We start from the raw sequence: 22,252 nt of genomic DNA, 5'->3' as shown, positions 1-22,252 counted from the left end.
TTCCATAATTTATATGTACTCAGTGGGAGGTAGGCCCAAACCCACTGGTTTAATGGACTTTGCTTCTTTTTCTTCTCAAGATCTGAATTCGTGGCTTTCCGGACATTTGCTTATCAATGTGGCAAGGAATTCTTTTTCGAAACTCATGGACAAACTTTTCATCATGATGGAGTTTGCCGTAGCAGACGGCCGCCAGAGCATTACCTACATCGAGAAAGACACCTTGGTTCAGAGATTGGCTCGCGGGCTCCATAAAATAAACGCCCAGGCTCTTAAAGCAGGCATCAATGATAGAGCCCCTGCTACGGTTTGTATGAAAGCAATTAGCATACAACAGCTACCGTGCTCGGCGAATTTGCTTTCAGGTGGCTGTGGGTTTTTCTTCTCTGCCCCGCAACACTTAGTTTGTGTAGCATCAGAGTGTTCTGCCTTAAAAGTAAAACTGGAAAATTACAAGAAAGGGAGTGTATTTTTCAAACCGTACCTAGCTTTGATATTCTCTCTCTCTCTTGTTTTTAAAAACAAAACAAAACTCCGTTTCCAGCCATTAGCACTCAAGGCAAGGCACAATCTTCTTTTTAAAAGCAAATCTTTTAAGAGCAGTTCATGATTTTAATTGTAAATTGCTTTAAGTATCACTTATTGCATACTTGGGTTGTGTGTTACTACAAAAGTACATGTGCTATAGATACAAAAATACGATAAATGTTTCCTCAACACGGACCTCTGCCTTGTTTTGAGTTTTGGAATATATCCTCTGTTTGTACATATTGCTTCAGGAGCATGCAATAGTAGCTTTCAGAATGTTTCACTTTTCTGCGCGAATTCAGAAAACATGCTTCATTTTAATTTTCCCATGCTTTAAATGCTATTGATTTATTGCCTAATCAGCGCAGCTAACAATATTGTTTCCTCTCTTTCCCCCCTCCTTTTTACTACCAGAAAAGCATAGCATTCTTGCAGAGGCAAATATTTGAATTTACACAAAGGCTACATACAGCAGAAGTGGAACGGCGGTCACTCCGCTTAGAGCTCACAGAATTCAAACGGAATTTGAATGAGATGAGAAACGAGGCTGACAAAGCCCAGAGCCTGCAAGAGCAATTAAATGCATTTAAGCAATCTGTAAGTATATTTGATTTAGATGGGGGGGGGGGGAATAACCCTCATCTAAAGGAGAGGTTTCCTTTTGCTCCGTTTTCACTCAGCCTTCCTTAGAAAACCAAATAATAAAATCCATCTATTCTTGCATTCTCTCTCTCCCCCCTTCCTTCCACTCTGCCCATGCTCACACAAAAACCATGTCTTGTAAATGTCTCCCTGCTGTGATTCAGGTATATTAAAAGTGGAGAAACAAGTGGTTCTTTCCATATGATTAGTTCCTTATGTTGCAAGATAAAATAGGTTGAGTAAATAATGATGTTTGATCTGTCAACAAAGCCAATTCCCTCCTCCCCGCCTCCAGTTCCTTAAATATTATGCTTGTGCTGCTGGAGAAGTGAAGTCTGAACGCTAAAATTACATGTTAGCATCACTCAAGCAAAGTGATCTGTGTATTTATTCTGCTTTCCTTATCAGCCACGTCGCTACCAACTGTTGAAACGCTCAACGGAATAAGTGCTGTTTCACATTTTATAAGATACCTATGTGTCGAGACACTTCAGTGTTAGCACGTACTGATCTACATTAGAGTAACCCTGATGTACGACAGTCACAATGCTTGAGGGTTGGGGGGGGGGTAGGGAGTGTGGTTGCTGTGGGAAGCCGTGGGAAATGGCAGCCATTCGTGGGATTCCCAGAAGGTGTGTTTGTAGTGAAAGTTCCACATGTGCAGTTGTCACCTGTGGCAATCTGACCATTAATTTGGAGTGCCTCCCACACCGAAATTCTGTAACAGGTGAAAAAAGCCTTCAGGGGCCTGGTGGTCTTGTCACTTCCTCAGTGGTCTGTAAAGGCTTGGTGGATCATTCAGCTTGATAGTTGCCTTGACCATCTTTCTTCCCTTTGAGAAATAATGTAATTTATTAAAGAAAGGAAGGTGGTGCATTTTTTAAAAAACCAACAACAGCAAGGAAAACAAGGAAGAGTAAAATACATACAAGATAGTAATTGCTTTACCTCAAACTATTTCACATGTTTGTCCCTAAGTGTTCATTTCTAATATACCTGATTTTTGGTATTTTGACACCCCCCCATTAATTTTTATCTGGCACATATGTAGAAATCCCCCCCCCCTTAGTAGATGGAGATGGAGAATTGCTCTTCTGTAACTTGACCTCAAATCTTGGATCTTGTCCCAACTTTAACCGTAGTTGTTTTTAATTAGACAAAACGGGCTCTACCCTTTATGTGTTTTGGTTTATTAGGTTGTCTTCTGCAATATTTAAATTGGCAAAAGTGCATGGGCACATGCTCTTTTTCTTTTTCTTTTTTATTGGAATGTTTTATTTTGTCCTGTTAAATAAGGCAAGGTGTTTCAAACTCAAAACAAAGAACTTCCCATATCATACTCTAAAGGAACATGTAATAAAAAGTTTCCTTCATACATATACAAACTAAGGATTCCAATCCATTCTAATACGTACAAACCAGACAAATCTCTGCAAAAGAGAAATTTCAAGTTGCATTGGGTATGATGTGCTAACTTCATTAGAAAACATTAAAGCGACTAACTTCACATTTAAGTCTCGCATACTACCGACAGCAAACACTTGATTTAGGCCGGTAGGAAGAAAAGCTGGCAGCTTATGTGTTTATGGACCCATCAACCACGAGAATGAGATTTCACAAGTATATGAATATCTTACTTTAAACACTGTTTGCTCTGGACAACATTCTTTCAGAACAAGTCCCTAAAATTACAATCTGGGTGATAGATGGAGTGCAGTGGCGTAGCGTGGGGGGTGCAGGGGGGGCCGGCCGCACCGGGCGCAACATCTGGGGGTTAGGGTTAGGGGGCGCAAATCCATGGGTTAGGGGGCGCAAATCCACGGGTTAGGGGGCACAAATTACTTGCCTTGCCCCGGGTGCTGACAACCCACGCTACGCCACTGATGGAGTGATATATTCCCACAGAAGAATTCAAAATGAGAGCCGGAGTCTTTGATTAGGCTGAATTTATGGAAGATGGCTTGCTGATGCTGAACTACAATAGCAGGATTGCCTTCTCCCCCCTAAAACATTTCACATATTGCAGTCATTGGTCTTGGCTTGGCCTGTATGTATGGCTCTGAGCTTAGGTGTTATGTTTGGAACAATGTAGGTACCTTTGTTCAAATCAGCTCCTTTCACATAAATAATTTTCTGGCCTCTTTTTGATCAGAAAAAAAGCTCCCCTTTTGCTTGTACTTCCGCACCAGGTTTCCAAGGGAATCTGGCGAATAAATATTGCAGGGCAATTTAGCACGGCATAATGGTCCCGACTAGGAGAAGATCTATTGAGTGTTTTTAAAACTTTTGCATTAGAATGTTGCATATTGGCAAGTGGGAAACGCTGAGAGTTGAGTGTATAAAACAAAGCCGCTGTTTCATGACAGGACACAATTTATTTCCTTTATCAGAAATTGATCACCCGCGAGAGGTTTGAAAGTGCATGTGAAGAACTAAATAATGCATTGCTACGGGAGCAGCAGGCGCAAATGCTTTTGAACGAACAGGCACAACAGCTTCAGGAGCTGCAGTATAAACTGGAAGTGCATTCCTGCGAAGAAGCAGACAAAAACCAAACTCTAAGCGAAGCTGTAAAGGTAGGACCCGCGTTTCAGCAGCCAAATGAAGATGCTACTTTCGCCTCTGTGCAAGACTTGGGTTTTGCGGTGCTCAGGAGAACACCTGATGGAGAGCACATTCAGGAATTTTGGTGTGAATTTGGGTTTCCAGGTGGGGAGGTATCCTGAACCCACTTGAGTAGAGGAAACTATTTGACCCAGAGGTGGATTTAGGAGAGCATGACAGATTCCACCCGCACTGGGTGCTGAGCCGAGAGGGTGCCATAGGCAGTGCCGGGTTTACGTACAGTGGTACCTCCAGTTATGAATTTAATTCGTTCTAGAGGTCCGTTCTTAACCTGAAACTGTTCTTAACTAGAGGCGCGCTTTCGCTAATGGGGCCTCATGCTGCCACTGCGCCACCAGAGCACGATTTCCATTCTCATCCTGGGGCAAAGTTCTCAACTTGAGGTAACTCTTCCAGGTTAGCGGAGTTTGTAACCTGAAGCGTTTGTAACCTGAGGTACCACTGTATAAGCTAAACAAGCCATAGCTTAGGGCCCCACTCTCTTGGAGGGCCCCCCAAAAAAATCTAAAGGGGAAAAAACCTGGATGTACATTCCCAAAATATAAGATAAAAAACAAATAAAATAAAATCTACGTACAGCAACAGTGTTTTGTGTTGTGTAGGCTCCTATGATGTAAGTCATGGGCCCCGCCTGCTAGCCTGCACCCTAAAATATCACTGGTTTGCTCATTTCTGTATATAGGGTGCCTACATTCTGCATGTGCAAATGGCTTTAAATACCTATGAGGTCCATAAATGACCATGTAGCATATTTTCAACACCAAAAAACAGTGCCAATTTGTTGCTGATAAAGGACACTGGGCCCCATTACCTTCAGTAGCTTAGGGCCTCATCAAACCTAAATCCAGCCCTGCCTCCGTGCGCCCATTGTAAGGTGGGGGTGGGGGTATTTTGGCATTGCTCAGGGGCACAGCTGAGAATTTAAAGCCCAAAGTCCACAGTTGCTTTGACCCAAAATAGACAGTGGTATATTGCCCCCTCTTTAAAAATTCAGGAATTTATGCCCACGGAAGAGAATAATATGCAGTTTCTGCCTATTGATGCTCTCAGGAAAGGAACAGAAGAAGCTCTGTCCACTCCAGCAAAATGAGCACAGGGAATTGTGCCTAGGAGTTCATCTCAAACCCAGTTTCCTTCTTCCGACAATTGCCATAGCACCCTTTGCACAAGCCATGGAGTGGTTTGCAGCAGAGTCAAACATTCATATGCAATTGGGCCATGCCGTCCCCCCCCACCCCCCGCAGCATGCAACAGGAGCTGGTGATGGTTTTTCCTTCTGTGTTAAAATTAAATGTGCAGGGCTGCAGAAGGTTCATTGCTGCAGCTGTGGAAGCCTGGGTGCAGCGTGTTCAACAGTGAGAAGGCTACTGTTTCTGGGACATGAGTGCCACTAATAACATGTTTATACACACACACACACACACACACACACTGGTACCTCGCAAGACGAATGCCTCGGAAGACGAAAAACTCACAAGACGAAAGAGTTTTTCGTTTTTTGAGTTGCTTCGCAAGACGAATTTCCCTATGGGCTTGCTTTGCAAGACGAAAACGTCTTGCAAGCTTGTTTCCTTTTTCTTAAAACCGCTTGAAGAGGTGCAGTTGCGACTTGACCATGCTTCACAAGACGAAAAATTCGCAAGGCGAAAAAACCCGCAGAACGAATTAATTTCGTCTTGCGAGGCACCACTGTGTGTGTGTGTGTGTGTATAATTAATTAATTTCAACATACTAATTGTTATACATTCCACAGAACTTCACATCTTATACAATCTTTTTGTACTTCCATCAGCACCTCTGATGATCCACCATTTTTATCATTTCTTCCACATTTCTTAAATTCCTATTGCCTTTAATTATCTTAACTCACAATCCAGCTCTTTAACCATTTTTGCAATTATTCAAATAATTTACCTCACAAAACTTCTTGCAAACCTACAAACGTAATCTGGTCATCACAATTGCTTTTCAAATAGTCCATAAATTTACACCAGTCTTCTGTGAATCTCTGGTCCCGCAGGTTTTGAATTCTTCCAGTTAGTTTATCCAATTATTGGATAAACTAATAACATGTTTCTGTGGTGTAGAGATATAATGAGACTCTTTGCTGTTTTATGCCCATTGAAAAAATGGATTCCGAATCCATCCATATGAGGAAGATACTTAAGATGCCTCCGTATCAACACTAAGCCAGACCATGGTTTAGTGTGAACCTATGGGCTCCCAGGGAGGAGAATGCAGCTGCTTTGCTTGTCCCTAGCAGCTAAGCCAAGATTTGGCATATTGTGTTGTCCAAACATAGACCATGGTTAAGTTGTCTCCCCTGTGATTATGAGATGCAACCGAGAAGAAACCTTGGCTAAGCTCGTGGCTGAGGAGAAGAAAGCTTAGCTGTGAGTCTGTGTTCAGGCAGTACACTTACGTGAAACCTTGGCTTAACTGCCGTGCTGAACTAAGAGGAAAGAAGCAAAAAGGATGTGCATTTCTCTCTGAGAGTCCTAGTAAATTTTGGCCTACCAGGCTGTGAGAACCAGGCCTCAGGTTCTGCAAGCATTTATTTCTTTCAATTCCCTAATGAAATGCTTCCTGTGAAGTGATCAACATGAAAAAAGTAATCATAAATGTACATAATGTGCAATAGAAGTGCCACATAAACCAATTCATACACGTGCAAAATACTGGAATGACATATGCTGATGATTTGTCAGTTTCCCTTTTTGCAAAATCACAATCAAGGGTTCTGCGGTGATTCCAAAGAATACACGATTAAAAGGAAATGCTGATAAAGGCATCCGAGAATATAGTTTACAGTTGCACGTTGACCGCTTCGTTTTGGAAATCATGCAACATATATTAACAATTACGCCATATTACATTCTGTTGCTCTCATCAAGAAGTTTAAAACACCCTTGATTAATTTTGAAGCTTTATCAGTTTTGATTATAATCCCATATATTTTTTATCTACCCAATGGCATATACCGTAGAGACATGCATGCTTGCCAATTATGTTTCAAGGTCATTCAGAGCTAAGCACTGTTCTTAGATTGTTGCCTTTATTAGGTGGTAAGAGATAGTCCAACTGTCTCCATTTGCAAAGAAAAAGAAGACTTGGTGCTTATGGGAACAGAATCTATACTGTTTTAGAGCTTTATGGTAATTTGAGCTTTCCCTATCCACTAGTACTAGAAAAATCTACTTCTTTCTAGAGTGTGTGGTCATTCATAGCATATAAAAAGTATGTTTGTAGGCGCTCTTTCAAGAGAAATTTTTTGGTAAGTTGCGTTGATTTTAAATATTTTTAAATACAGTGGTACCTCGGGTTGCATACGCTTCAGGTTACACACTCTGCTAACCCAGAAATAGTGCTTCAGGTTAAGAACTTTGCTTCTGGATAAGAACAGAAATTGGGCTCCGGTGGCATGGCAGCAGCAGGAGGCCCCATTAGCTAAAGTGGTACCTCAGGTTAAGAACAGTTTCAGGTTAAGAACAGACCTCCGGAACGAATTAAGTACTTAACCTGAGGTACCACTGTACATACCGTATTTTTCGCTCCATTGGATGCACCGGACCATAGGAGGGGGAGAACAGGGAAAAATTTTATTTTCTTGTTCTCCCCCTCTAAAACAAGGTGCGTTCAAGGTACATTCACCAGAGCTTGTGGGGCTGGCAGTGGGGGGAAGCGCTGTTTTCCCCCACCGCCAGCCTCAAAGATCCCTGAAGCCTTTGGAGCGCAGCGCCCCGTTGCCCTGCAGAGGTTTGCGCGCAGCCATCCCCAAGCTAGAGCAGCGAGATGGAGCCCTCCGCATTGCTCCGTCTTCCTGTTCTGGCTTTGGGCTTAGCGGCGCAGCCTGCATTCGCTCTATAGGACGCACACACATTTCCCCTTAATTTTTGGAGGGGGAAATGTGCATCCTATAGAACGAAAAATACGGTATATTTTTTCCAGGTGGCCACTCAAAGCATACCATCAGTCATAAAAAACTTTAAAATATATCATAATTAAAGATAAAATACCAAACAGCAGAATTCAGAAAAGGAAGCAGCAAAACCCAAGCAAACTATGCTAAGGGGATCCAATTGTTACAGCCCAGGTTCTGAAATAATGCCATCCTAACTAGTTATCAGAAGCCTTTGGATAGAGGAACCTGATAAGATGTTCAGGGGCAAAGAATTCCTCAAAGTCGATGGGCACAATCCACCAGGCAAAGTTGCTCCTTTTGTTTCAGTGATAATTTCCCATTGAGATAAATTAAATATAAGCAGCATTGCCTGTTCAGTTGGGCCCAACAATTAGCACAAACATTCCCCCCCCCAAAAAAAAGATCTCATCACAATTATTAAGATCAAATGCTCTCTAAAATTTACCATCAATGTGTTAAGTTAGGACAGCAAGGATGCATGTGAAAGTTCACTGTGCTTATCCTTTAGCTTTGGAATACAGTGGTACCTTGGTTCTCAAACACCTTGGTTCTCAAACGCTGAAAACCTGGAAGTAAGTGTTCCGGTTTTCCAACGTTTTTGGGAAGCCAAACGTCTGATGCAGCTGTCAGCTATTGTTTCCGGGGCATCTGCACCAATCAGAAGCTGCACCTTGGTTTTCGAACAGTTTGGAAGTCAAATGGACTTCTGGAGCAGATTGAGTTTGGCACTTTGGTTTTTGCTATTTATTTTGCGTTTTTTGTTTTTGTGGCTTTTTCAGTTCATTTGTTTTTGTGACTATGTGGAACCCAGTCCAGCTACTGACTGATTGACTGCAGAATGGATAAAAGCCCCCCATCCAAACAGTGACTATCATCTGTATAAAGATATGAACTGCAGAATAACAGAATGGAAGAGGATTGATATTATAGCAAACTGAAAAATTATCACTGTTCTTTCCTTTTCTGGTCTCTACTGTTGTTGTTTTTCGATTTGTAATGCAAATTCTACATTATGTATCTTTTTGAATTCATCAAATAAAGGAAAATGATTGGCAAAAAGCAAGCAAACAAACAAACAAACAGTGACTATCCTCAGTGCAGCTAAGAAAAAAAAATAATTTTAATTTTTATCATCTCTAATATTGTCTTGGGATGCGGGTGGCACTGTGGGTAAAACCTCAGTGCCTAGGACTTGCTGATCGTAAGGTCGGCAGTTTGAATCCCCGCGGCGGGGTGAGCTCCCGTCGGTCGGTCCCAGCTCCTGCTCACCTAGCAGTTCGAAAGCAGCCCTAAGTGCAAGTAGATAAATAGCTACCGCTTTATAGCGGGAAACTAAACGGCGTTTCTGTGTGCGGCACTGGTGCTGGCTCGCCAGTTGCAGCTTTGTCACGCTGGCCACGTGACCCGGAAGTGTCTTCGGATGGCTCCGGCTCCTGGCATCTTGAGCGAGATGAGCGCGCAACCCTAGAGTCGGTCACGACTGGCCCGTACGGGCAGGGGTACCTTTACCTTTATCTTTTTAATATTGTCTTATTTTATAGTACAGTGATTTGATTATTGCTTTCATTTTATGGATCAGTGGTGTCCTTAGAGAGTAACATTCATGTTAAATTGCTGTTTTAGGGGTTATTTTTAAAAATCTGGAACAGATTAATCCGTTTTGCATTACTTTCTATGGGAAAGCACGCCTTGGTTTTGGAACACTTTGGTTTCGGAACGGACTTCCGGAACGGATTAAGTTTGAGAACCAAGGTACCACTGTACTGTTCCCTCGGTGAACAGCCACTATTTCCCATAACGTCTCACGTATGAGCAGGCTTTTAGTGGCTCAGTATGGCTTTGGGGGATTGGGGTGCAGTTTTAACACTTGTGAGTTGTGTGCATGGAACATAGGGAGCCGAGTTAGACCTCTGGTCCATCTTGCTCAGCGCTGTCCACACTAAGCCATAGCAGCCTTCTAGGATTTCAAAACTGGGTCTGTTTCAGCCCCGCATAAAAGATGGGAGTTGGACCTGGGACGTTCTACAAGCAGATCAGATGCTCAGCCACGACTGCCTTACTCCATAACATGTAATGTTCTACTTAGCACTACCCAGTTAAAGAATTAACAGGTTCTGTGAGCGTCGAAGTAGCACACAGCGCAACCTTAAAAGTAATGCAGCCTGGAATTTTTTATATGCTAGATTTATTTGCTAGGAAGGCTGGATAATTTTAAGAATACTCAATCTGTCACCAAGGGCATTTGAGACTTGGCAGGTGTGATAATGCCGATTATTGTGTTCTAACGTGATAACATATTTTTTGGGTATGCTTTCAAAGAGGTTTGATGAAAAGGCTAATACTCAAGTAGAATAGCTGTGAATATGTTTGGTGTAAATGCAGAAAATGAATCTGAAGCTCTCATTCATCGACTCCCACGAGTGTTTCCTTTTCTTTCCCCTCCAGAGAAACCAGCTAGATTTAGAATACTCAAAGGGATGGTGATGTTTGCCAGCAATCGTGTTGTCACTTTGGCAAGAAGGAGCAATTCTAAACCCTGTATCTATTAAATTAAAAGCTGTTGTTCATTAAAGAACATAATGTAGCTGATTATTCATTAGTGTACAAGTTAATAGTAAACTGTTAATCAAATTTATCATGTTAAAGCAAGCCAGAGAGGGAGAGATCCCTTCTGAATTGTTTGGAGACTAAATTTCATAATTCATTAATTACTTAAAGGCTTTAGTTGTTTAAAAAGTTTTGTATAATGTATATTCTCAGCGACTAAATAATTTATAGAGGCTGGATTTTACACTGGATTTTACACCTGCGCTTTCTTCAGTAACACAATAATTCCTGGAACACTTTGATTTTTTTCATTCATAAAAAAACCATTAGTTCACATGCAACATGACAATGCCTTTTAACAAACATTTTTTGATAATTATCTTTTTTGCATATATACAGGATGTAATGGGAATTGGGGTTGCTTGTGCGTAAACTGCAAACTGCTCCAAGCTAGTCGTATAGCTAAAACTTTCCCTGGTTTGACAGCCCTTGAAACGCGACTGTCTTAGTCACTGGCAGAATCCGTCAGTGGGCGGGACCTAAATTTCTTCCAACATAAAAGCTGCTTGACTCCAAGTCTCCTCCTAGATTCTCTGCGTGGAAGCCTTCTGCGCAGCGTGGGTGTGCCAAGCGGAGGTCCTGTGCTCTCTCCGCTGATTTCACTGGAAGAGTCTCTGAGCCTCCCCTCCGCCATACTCTCAGCTTCCCCTTTCTCCCTGGTGGCCCCTGGATTTCCTTCCCCCGTGGAAGCTCTCTCTCTCTCCTTGCTAGTTCCCTCCCCTGCATCACTGGAGCGTCTTCCCTCTCCTCTTCCCTCTGATGGCAGTTCCCTGACACAGGAGAATGGAGCAAGATGCATCCTTTTATGTGTTTATAGCGCCTGGGCTAACTCTTTAGAATTTTGATTTGAAAAACCTGGGACAGTCACTAACCCATGAGCCACAACCCTTCTTGTTTCCTGCTGTGAAACATTTCTAGAAAAGTATTGCTCTTCTTTCTCAATTGGAACACCTTTCACAAAGTTGCATCTCAGGGACACTTGACATAATTGATATCCCGGGAATGACTGCTGGAAATACGCCTGTGAATCCATGTGCATGATGACTTGTTGGAATGTATTATCCTCTAAGCATGCAGAAAGGTTGGATTCTGGTCTTGGATCAATTTTAAAAATGTAGAAAGTTCTCTTAATCCTCTCATTTCCCCCTTCTTCATTTTTTAGAGGAGTGCTGTACATTGTGTGCAAATCCATAAGTACTTTATTTTTAGCTCAAGGGCACATGAGACAGTGTGCGACATAACCGTATGTATTTTACAACGTCGTCTGCTTCTTGTAAACAAATATCAAATGGTATCTTAAATACACATACAGTGGTACCTCAGGTTAAGTACTTAATTTGTTCCAGAGGTCCGTTCTTAACCTGAAACTGTTCTTAACCTGAAGCACCACTTTAGCTAATGGGGCCTCCTGCTGCCGCCATGCGATTTCTATTCTCATCCTGAAGCAAAGTTCTTGACCTGAGCTACTATTTGTGGGTTAGCGGAATCTGTAACCTGAAGCGTATGTAACCTGAGGTACCACTGTATTAGATTTCAATTATAGCTCCTAATTCTTTTCTTTTTTCATTAGTCAATCAAAGGTTCTGGTATTCCTCCTCCAAACGTTTGCAGATATTTCATTTATTCTTTCTTTCTTTCTTTCTTTCTTTCTTTCTTTCTTTCTTTCTTTCTTTCTTTCTACTTCTACTCCTCCTTTCACCAAATGGTCCCAGGGCGGGGCACCAAATTATCATATTTAAAACATGTACAGTGGAACCTCGATTCCCAAACTCCTCCATTGTTGTACGTTTCGGTTCTCGAATGCTGAAAACCCAGAAGTAAATGCTTCTCTTTTCAAATGTATTTTGGAACTTGAACGTGTGACGCGGCTTCCGCCGACTGCAAAAAGCTCTTGCAACCAATAGGAAGCCGCGCCTCAGTTGTTTGGAAGCCGAATGGGCTTCCAGAACGGATTTCGTTTGAGAACCAAGGTACTATTGTCATTGAAAAACATACACCTCAAAGGCCATTCCACAACCTGGTGTCACCGCCAAAAAGCCACGGCAAAGATTTTAGCTTTAATTACTCAGGGGTTCCAGAAACTGGCTATCAAATATAGGAGTACTGGTCCCTATTTGATGCCAGGATAAGAGATTTTCATAGGCACCCTTTTAAAGATTCTTTATTTATGTATCAGTTTCATAGAATTGTAGAGTTGGAAGGGGGTCGTTGCGCTGGGCCCGGGGGTAACCCAAGTAACGTGGTCCAGGTCTGGTCCCGAATCCAAGGGTTCCGCGAGGAGGCAGTCCGACAGGGCCAAGGCAGGACATGAGGCAGCAAACCAGGTCAGGCACAGGATCACAGGCAGGTTTGGGCAACATTGCTCCTGCAACCTGGGGCGGGGTCCAGCAGCCTTTTATCCATGTAAGTCCTGATCCCCCGCCGACTCACCTCCCTTTCTCTCCCAAAGGTGAGCACTCCTCCTGCAAGTACTCAGGTCTCTCCTTCTCTCAGACCTTAGTCTCTGCAGCTCGGGAGACGTCGGTGGGTTACTAGACCCAGGGGCCTCCTCAGCCTCCCCTGACCCAACCAGCAGTGGAGCAGCTGTAAGTGATGGCCCAGCTGAAGGCAACGAGGTAATCCCCGCATCTGGAGCCAGGGCTGGCTCAGGCCCCTGACTCGGCCCAGCTGGTGCTTGTTGCAGGGGAATCTGTACAGACTGGGACTCTTCAGGATCAGGCCCCAGACTTGGTTCAGATGATGCCTGAGGCAAATGATCCGGTGCGGACTGAGACTCCTCTGGCTCCGAGCCCGAGTCCCAGGCCATCACAGTTGTTTTTGGACAGTAGGAAAGATGGCTGCTGGAGACTATGGAGAGCATCTTCCGTCAGAAAACTGGGCTAGATTGGTGCACTCTGTATCCTTGAGTACGAATCTTTTTTTTTTTTTTTTGTATGAAAAGTTAATTTCTTTTTTTTTATAAAAAAAGATATTTATTAAATCTTCACAAATTATATAATCAAACACCACAATACAAACAAACAAAAACAAACAAGTATATTTTCAAATCCTTATTTTCATAAAACTTACTTCACCGACCTCCTCATACCTCCCCTTTCTGCGTTCCAATTTCAAATATTTAGTTCAGCAAATCCTCACCCTTAATTTTATCTAATTGTTATCCTTTCTTTTCTTTTGACTTAATCTTTACAGCTGTAATCCGCTTACTTTCTAAAGCCGCATCATTTTAACACTCATTAATTTTACAATTTTTCTTAAGATAGATCTTAAATTTCTTCCAATCTTCCCCTTGAGTACGAATCTTTGAGTGCAGATCATGGTTGAGGAGTAGAGACCACAATCCCTGGTTCAGAAGGTTTCGTTAAGCCAAACCTTGGTTTAGCTGTCATGTTGTGCTGAACTAAAAGGACCTGATAGGAGCAAAGCAGCTGTGATCTCCCTGGGAACAGCCATGCTGGTCCTAGGCCATGATTTGGCTTAGCACAGAGGTCAGAAATCTTTTTAAGTGGCGGGCCAGTCCACTGTCCCTCAGGCCTTGTGGTGCGCCAGAGAAGTGGCACTGGGGGGAGCTGGAAGAAGAGGCAAGGGGGCAAGTAGTCCCACCCTCAGTCACTGCGCTTCCCTTCCCTTGTGCTGCCACCACCACTGCTGCTGCTACTTCTCGTGGGTAGGCAAAGGGAGCTTGTTCGCTCCGCTCTCTGGCCCCTAGACACACCCGGGTGGCGGAGGAGGAGGGAAGATGAGCGGCGCGAAAGGGCTGGCTCCGGAGAGGGGCTGCTTAAAATGGTGCTCAGCCAGCTCAGCACAGCCCCCTTCCTCCTCTAGGCAGGGCGGGGAGAAGCCAAGAGGAGGGAGGGAGGAAGCGTCGCCGCAGTGTGTGTGTGTGTGAGGGAGGGGGGAATGGAAATGGCGCAGGGCGGGAAATGGCGCAGCCCAAACGAGCAGAATCCCCACGCCGATCCACGGACAGTCCGCGGGCCAGATCCTGAAGGCAATTGGGCCTGATCCAGCCTGCAACCCTTAGTTTGCCGACCTCTGGCTTAGCACTACCTGCAAATGCAATTAAATCTGTTGCATTTAATTTGCAACAGCGCCTGCCCTTAGGATGATTAAATAAGGAGATATATTTACAAACAACAACAACAACAAAAAATAACAACAACTAATGAAAATTGATATTTGGTTTGCCTTCTGTAGCTTTGTTGAGGGAATGCCCCTACCAACCCCTTTTTTTATTATTTATTTTCTGCTTCTAATGGGTTGTTTTTTCTTCTTCTTAAATCTGCCACAGAAGGCTTAATGGTATTATTGCTTTTTTTGTAATTATACTAATAAACACTTCTTTCCATGACCTTGGAATTTAGACTGCAGTGGGAAAGATTTATTGACTTGTACGTTTGAGGGGGTTGGGGAATGGGATTATTTCACGAGTTAAATGCAAAGGTGTTAAACAGACGTGCACGCAGACCACTTATCCCGGTTAGTTTAAAGCTTTTATGTACCTTTAAGATTTTGTTCAAATATACAAGAAGGCTCTTGTTAAATCCAGTTTCCTGAGAGATCTTTGTTAGAGCATTGAATCAACTACAAAGTAACTATATTACCTTGAGATGTGCAGAGGGAATCGATAGACCTATAAAGTTGTGCGGAATTTTTTTCTTAATGTTCTAAACCCTATTTTTCTGAGCAGCTTGAATATCAATGCATGGGACTTTTCTCTGGCTTCTGATACCTTCTGATATCCAAGTCCCTTATACCTAGCAGTTTTTGTTGTTATTTTAAACTAGAGAGTTACGCTTATAGGACTTGCCCTGTGGGCGTCTTTATTAACCTTAACCAACTTTTCCCATGATCTTCTTTTCCTTTTGTGCAAAGCTTTCATCTTTTTCTTTCTTTCCATAGAATTCATACCAAAATAGCTGCTCAAATAGAAATGAGATTGGATATCTTAGTAGTATGAACTCTGCGCTAATTCTGTTTGCCCTTGTTCACTTAAACAGACTACCATGGTTAAAGGGAGGACCTTGTAGGACTGCACACTTCATTTCCTCCTTTCTGCTACTCTTTGCCCAACCTACCACTGCACATTATCACAGATAAATCTTGTGTTTGCATTAATCACAGTGTTTACAAAATATGAGCATGCTACTACTGTGTCTCCAAAACAGTAGATCCAGACCTTATTGGCCGGTTCAAGGCTGCACACATCGTGATGTTCCTTGTTACCTGTTGGCTTGGATCCTGAGAACCACAAGTCAAACAAAGTTTGCAGAATGGGGTTTTCCTGTCTGCTCTCCTGTGCCTCCGAAAAGTTCCTCTGGAGGGTTGGGTCGCTCTTCTGAACAGTGTGAGAGTGGGGGGCTGCAGCAGAAAGAGGGGAATCCTTCAAAATCACGTGAAGTCACCCTGGGTGCCCGATTTTGCCAGATCTTACCTTACCCAGCAGTCTCCTTCCATTCCCTAGCCCAGGCAGGTCCAACTCCCAAGAGACTGCAATCTACTCCCGCTATATTAAAAAAACTGGCAGTGATCTAACCATTGGATTGACCAAAGTTGTTGAACTTTTTTGGGGGGGGGATCAATCAGGATCACACAATCGACCAGGGACACCCCACAATTGGTAGATTGCGAGCGACCTAGCCCATCCTATTCAGGAGAGTCCTGCAACCTTACCGAGACCCATGAGGGTCTAGGGAGTTACGGGTGGAGGAGAGGTACTTGGAAGGTCCTCTTCCACTTGCAGTTCTCTGATTGCAAGTCATGATGCTTTCATTATATGACTTGTGCACCTCTACGCCAGTGTGGTGTAGTGGTTAAGAGAGGTAGACTTGTAATCTGGTGAACCGGGTTCGATTCCTCGCTCCTCCACATTCAGCTGCTGGGTGACCTTGGGCTAGTCACACTTCTTTGAAGACTCTCAGCCCCACTCACCCCACAGAGTGTTTGTTGTGGGGGAGGAAGGGAAACGAGAATGTTAGCCGCTTTGAGACTCCTTCGGGTAGTGATAAAGCGGGATATCAAATCCAAACTCCTCTTCTCAACACAATATTCTAAATATGCACAAAATTTCAATATCCTGAACTTTTAGTTTAGCTTTCAAAGTTAAATTGGTTAAAGTCAGGTAGATAGATAGATAGATAGATAGATAGATAGATGATAGATAGATATGCTAGTGGTTTACTTTAGATTTAATTCCCCCCCCCTAGATTTCTTTGTTAAGGTGTTTATAAGTATTAAAATATGTCTGATACGATTTTAAAATCATATCGCAGTGTATGATCATTGCAGTGGGTGATCATATTTTTTTAAAAAATAAATAAATTCACTATTGTCTGCTATCTCCTGTCTTCTATGGAACGTTGGCAAGCCAAATTTATTTTTAAAAGTAAAAATAAAAACACCAACTTTGGAGAACTTACACATGTTATTTCTGACAGATCTCTGACAACACTGTAATGCATGGAGGTACCTCATGATGTTTCTACATCATATGACAGAAGACGACCTGCCAATTTTCAAATGTTAAGAGTTCCAATTTTGGAGGCACATCGATTAAATTCCATCATGAAAAGATAGCCTTTGGTTGCCCCAGGAGGGCTGAATTTAAAGATGGCTTAGCAGGAAAAGGTGAATCCAGGGCTTGAGTCTGTATTCTAGAACAAAAGCTTCCACCGTGGTAAACTTAATAAAGTCAGTTTTCTCTACAATGGTACCTCGGGTTACATATGCTTCAGGTTACAGACTCTGCTAACCCAGAAATAGTGCTTCAGATTAAGAACTTTGCTTCAGGATGAGAACAAAAATCGTGCAGTGGCGGCGCGGCAGCAGCAGCAGGAGGCCCCATTAGCTAAAGTGGTGCTTCAGGTTAAGAACAGTTTCAGGTTAAGTACGGACCTCTGGAACGAATTAAGTACTTAACCTGAGGTACCACTGTATAGGCAGGATTCTTGCTTAGTATTCTCACTTAATATTCATGTCATGAGTCACCTGACTCCTGGGACAAATTCACTGTAAACAGGATCTTGTTATAACTGTAGTGGGAAATGAGTTTTTGCAAAAAAAAATTCAGAAGAAATTCTGTTTGTGAAATCTCCTTTATAAAAAAATGCACCTCCCATCTCTTCCTCCCTAAGCTTGTATCTCACTTCCAAGGGATAATTGGAGCACAGGATTGCATTGCTCTATTGCCAAGTTTGATATTAGTATTACTCTATTTTTAAAACATTTTGCCAGCTAATACAGCGAAAGCGAAATGTGGCTAATGTTATCTGAAGCTGAGCTGGGGTGGCATTGAAATGCACTTTGAACCTGGCTCTCGTTCAGCAAGACTTACTCCTTTATATGCTTGGCTATTTTGTCTTTAACAATATAATGTGTTAAATATAATGTGTCTTAAGGCTCTTTGCATTTCCAAACAAACACTCTCTGCGTCTGCACAACGCTGTAGGCCGGCAGTAGGTGGGCGTTTTGTGTTTTTGTTGTTGTCCTGCTCTCTCTTATCCAGCTTCAACTTTCCAGCGGTTCAAATTTGTCTACGACAACGCTTCCAAGATAAATGCGCTATCGGGCTTTGAAATTTTCCTATTTCTGTAAATATTAAGGCCCAGGGAGCAAAAAAAAAAGAGAAGAGAAAGGGGCTGTATTGTGGATTAAGTGAAATATCTCAAGGCTGTGCTTTTCTGATAACTGAACCTGAAGTGACCTTTCTCAGACACAATTACAGAGCTGTATGTTTTTCCTTTAATTTCATCAGGGGTTTAATTAGTATACAAATAAAACTTCTCTTATCTTCCTCTCTACCTAATTGGCTTGTCTTCGCTTATATATGAAGCATGTGAAAGTGGGCTGTAATTAGGGTGACCGTGTTAACCTTTTTCCCTCAGACGTACTCCTGCCTCGAGGCCCGAAAACAGGGCTTTGGATTATTGCTTTGCAATCACGGCGCGTCTCCCATAGGCTTTCTCATGAGCAGAAGGGCTTTGGGTGCTGCCGCTTCCCACTGCTTAACGGGGAATCTTCATTCTTCTCCCCTCTAAATGTTTATTGATTATCTCGCCGTTCCACACTCAGCCTCCAACAACTTAATATCAGGTGACAGTCAGGAGAGTTCTCCAAGTAATTAGAGTTGAGCATTGGGGGAACAATTAGGACCAGAGTTATTAAACTTGATTTATCCTATTCTCCCCTGAACAGTTTCTTGGATATCAGAACATCGCACTTTTCACAATCTCTACCCTGGTTGAGAAATTAGTGGCTAGCCCGCTGCTTATCATGGCCGCCTTGTTGCCTTGAGGCACACCCTCTTGGTTTCCGTCGTTCGGCTGGAAATATTAGAGCCCATAAAGTTTATCGGGGGTTTTAATTAGATCAATCTGAAGAAATGGGGAGTGGGGGGCGGTGGAAGGGGAAGGCTTAGCAACCGAAAATATATTACTTTAAAGCACTCCGGACTATGGCTCAACCATTTTTGAGGTTAAGTGATTCCAACCATTTTGGAGGTTTATCTTTAACCTGCAAAGGCCAGGTTTAAAAAGCAGAGGTGAGACTTTCTCCTGAAAGTGTCCAGGATAGTCATCATTTGATGCCTGCAAATTATTCTTCACCTCTCCAGGTCATGTAAACTTTTGTTGCTTTCAGGTCTCCCCTTTATTGTCTTTGAACAACTTGGTGGTAGGGATTCAAAGCAGATTTAGCATCCTTAAAAAAACAAACGGGAGCCCCCGAAACCTCAAAAATCTGCTAAAATTCCGCCTGCCGTGGTCTTATCCAAGGCAAAAAAAGAAAGGTGGAATTTTTTTTAATTGTAAAAATTGGGTGCAATGGTAGTAAGGAATCATTTTGATGGTTACTTCAGGAGCTCTTCAGAAATGCAAACCCTTCTTAACTGGTTTTCATGAAATACTAAACCATGGTTTGGTGTTGCATGAGTGAGACTAAGGCTCATGTGCTCCCTATGGTTTGTGCTTGTTCTCCAAACCGGAATTGCAAACCACAGTTTGATCGTGGTTTGCAGTTCATGTTGGGAGGGCAAGTAACCAACAGAGTTTGCCAGTTAGGATGTAATGGCCAGCTTTTTGGTTTTTGGGGGGTTTCCTTGCTTTTTTTGCAGTAAATAGGAAATAACTCAGTGTAGTTTTAATTCCATTGAGTAAGTGTTTCTAGGCGGAAAAGTGTTTAAATTATTTTGTTAGGAAAAGTGGAAGAAGAGAAATGGTCTAGCCTCTTTTAATTTTCCCAGCGTGTAAAGTTGTGCCCTGTTGCCTGCAAACTGAATGCTTGAAATGATGACTTAGCTGCACTCATTAATTCATCGTGTTTGCCTGTGTGCCAATATCACATATAGTTCACACTGTGATGCTAAATGGAAGTAGCACCTTCTTTGCCTTGCTTACTGAGTGCGATGTCAGAACATTTAAAGCACACATGAAGCCCACTTAAACAGGTTGGTTTAAAACCTATTTAATCTCAAATGGATTGCACCCTATGGTGCATTTCTGTATATTATATGTTTTTATTATTGGCAAGCAACTTCGAAGCCTGGCTGAAGTAAAAAGCGGGGTATAATTATTATTATTATCATTATTATTATTTTTAAAAAACAAATAGTTGCAGTCTAGAGAAGCCTGCGTCTATCTTCTGCAGGCAGAAGGAGGTTTTTAGTCTACTACCCACCAACAGCAGCCGCCTCTCAATCATGCCTATAGCTAGCTGCAACTTTTCATGGGCAAAAGACCTCTAGAAGAAGAATAAGAATGAAGGCCTACCTAATGCCATCAGTGTTGTAAGAATATCTAAGCTTCTCGGTGTGGAATCTCAACATAAAAAAGACATTAAGGGAGTGATGGTCTAAAGTTAAACTCTGAAGTCCCCCCCCCATTGCCCTGCACTTGGGTGTAGGAAGGCAAAAGACCTGCATGCAAGGAATAGCACATTCTGTATAAGAATAAAATAGAGTTAAGTTCAGATTTATAATGTACAGAATGTGTCTTGTTTTGTAGTCTCATATTTCTGCCGGAGAAATATTTGGTGCTGTTTGTTTTTCTTAAAAAGGAAAAAAAAAGGGACCACATATTCTTCCTGCAGTATCAAAAAGGCTTTTGAAGCAATGAATTTATCTTCTATATGATTTTTTTAAAAAAAAGGGAAAGGGAAAGGGGAAATTCTTGAGTAATGCAATCTCCCTCCCACCAACCCTTCTAAATTCGATCAACTGAATTTTGCGTGAATGTGGTTTTCCCATTTGATAAAGAAAGTATACGTGGCAATAGGCACATTCATCCTAGAACACTGTTGTTACGAGATAACTATATTTTCTCCTTCAGCTGTATTGTCACTGTCTTGCAGACTTTAAATGTACATTTTGCATTTAAATGCTAGTTTAAATTCAGTACAGTGGTACCTTGGGTTAAGTACTTAATTCGTTCCGGAGGCCTGTTCTTAACCTGAAGCACCACTTTAGCTAATGGGGCCTCCTGCTGCCGTCGCGCCACCGGAGCACGATTTCTGTTCTCATCCTGAAGCAAAGTTCTTAACCCGAGGTAATATTTCTGGTTTAGCAGAGTCTGTAACCTGAAGCATATGTGACCTGAAGCGTATGTAACCCAAAGTACCACTGTAATAGGAACTGGACTCCCCACCCCAATTTCTGATTTCTTCTCGGCATTCGTTCTCTGAGTCACTCCCAAGAGGAACATCTGTATCTGAAGATCTTTGAGGCCCTCTTGTCAATCATCCTATGTACAACCATTTCAGAGCAATGGTACCTGTAGAGAAATAATCTCAGAGCTATTCTTGGGTTCACGAGCCTCGATTCCAATATGTATGTGATGGTTATTGTTTTCCTGAATTTGCAGAATCCTCCCAAGGTGTGTGCCCAAGTCTTTCAAAAGCAATCTTAGAAGTGGCCCTCTGCTTCCCAGGTGTTTGATATAATCTGAGCTTGCCCTGCAGAGGTCCTTTGGGCTTCCGTTCCACAGTTGAGTTTCCATTGACATAGGCTAAGTTTGCTTCCTCAGCCTTCCTGGAAATCAATACCCCAAATTCTTCTACTGCTTGATCCTTTCAAATCCTCAGATGGAAGATATTAAGAATAGATGTAAAGCGTTATGCAGATATTTTAAAATTCCTGGCTCCATTTTGAAGGTTATAACTTTTTAATTTGTCAAAGTAGCATATAGGAATTTACTCCTGCTACAGTACAGCTAAGTCCTTTTGCAATAAGCATTACAGCCGAAAGGTAAACGCTTGTAAAAAGGCGTATTTTTAGAATTAGATTTTTGTGTAAGAAACTCTAAATACAGACAAGAATAAACAAAATGCAGATATAGCCCTGGCATATCTCTAGGCTCTACAAATTGTAATATCTTTCAACAATAGGGAAGGTTAGATTAAAAGAAGAGCTTGAGCTGTGAATTGAAAATTGGGCTTAGCAAATCCAGAATAAAGGCCTTGATTGTAGTTTGCATGCAAGTTGTCTAATTGTTCGTCCTTTGGGGAATTGTGTGCATGAATGTATCAATCTAAACTAATTTTCTACCTGAAGCCTTTTATGTTAGAGAGTAGATCCTGGGGAAGCCTTCAACGGATGGAAACTGCAGTAAAATGTGAAAATCAGAAAAGCCATATGACTCAGTTACAGAATGTTTGTGTTTATAATTGTCAGAATGGTATTGTAACAAATTGAGGGACTATAAAGAGGGTGGTTTTTTCCTCTCTCTCTATATATATATAGTGTGTGTGTGTGTGTGTGTGTGTGAGAGAGAGAGAGAGAGAGAGAGAGAGAGAGAGAGAGAGAGAGTTCTACAGGGTGGCCAACTTGAATAAAATATTGGGGTAAGCCCCGCCCCTTATAATCAATCACACGATGTGGCGCACTCACACCATTTGAATGGCAGTGCCCATCAACTGGGAGGGGGCCCCTCAAATATT

General features: G+C 42.3%; 1 protein-coding gene across 3 annotated transcripts in view; it reads left to right on the top strand.

Annotated features, from left to right (window-relative positions):
* Positions 1 to 22,252, top strand: part of CCDC171 (coiled-coil domain containing 171) — a 205,401-nt gene that overhangs the window by 98,938 nt on the left and 84,211 nt on the right. For all 3 annotated transcript variants that reach the window (XM_081176165.1, XM_081176166.1, XM_081176164.1), the window contains 3 exons: positions 81 to 307; positions 943 to 1,125; positions 3,561 to 3,746. In XM_081176165.1, the coding sequence (XP_081032291.1) occupies positions 81 to 307; positions 943 to 1,125; positions 3,561 to 3,746 (596 nt within the window). The remainder of the gene's footprint in view (positions 1 to 80; positions 308 to 942; positions 1,126 to 3,560; positions 3,747 to 22,252) is intronic.

Source organism: Podarcis bocagei, assembly GCF_964188305.1.
Source record: "Podarcis bocagei genome assembly, chromosome: 17".
Lineage (NCBI taxonomy): Eukaryota > Metazoa > Chordata > Lepidosauria > Squamata > Lacertidae > Podarcis > Podarcis bocagei.
Note: the sequence above shows the minus strand (reverse complement) of the source record. Positions and strands in the feature narration are given on the sequence as shown.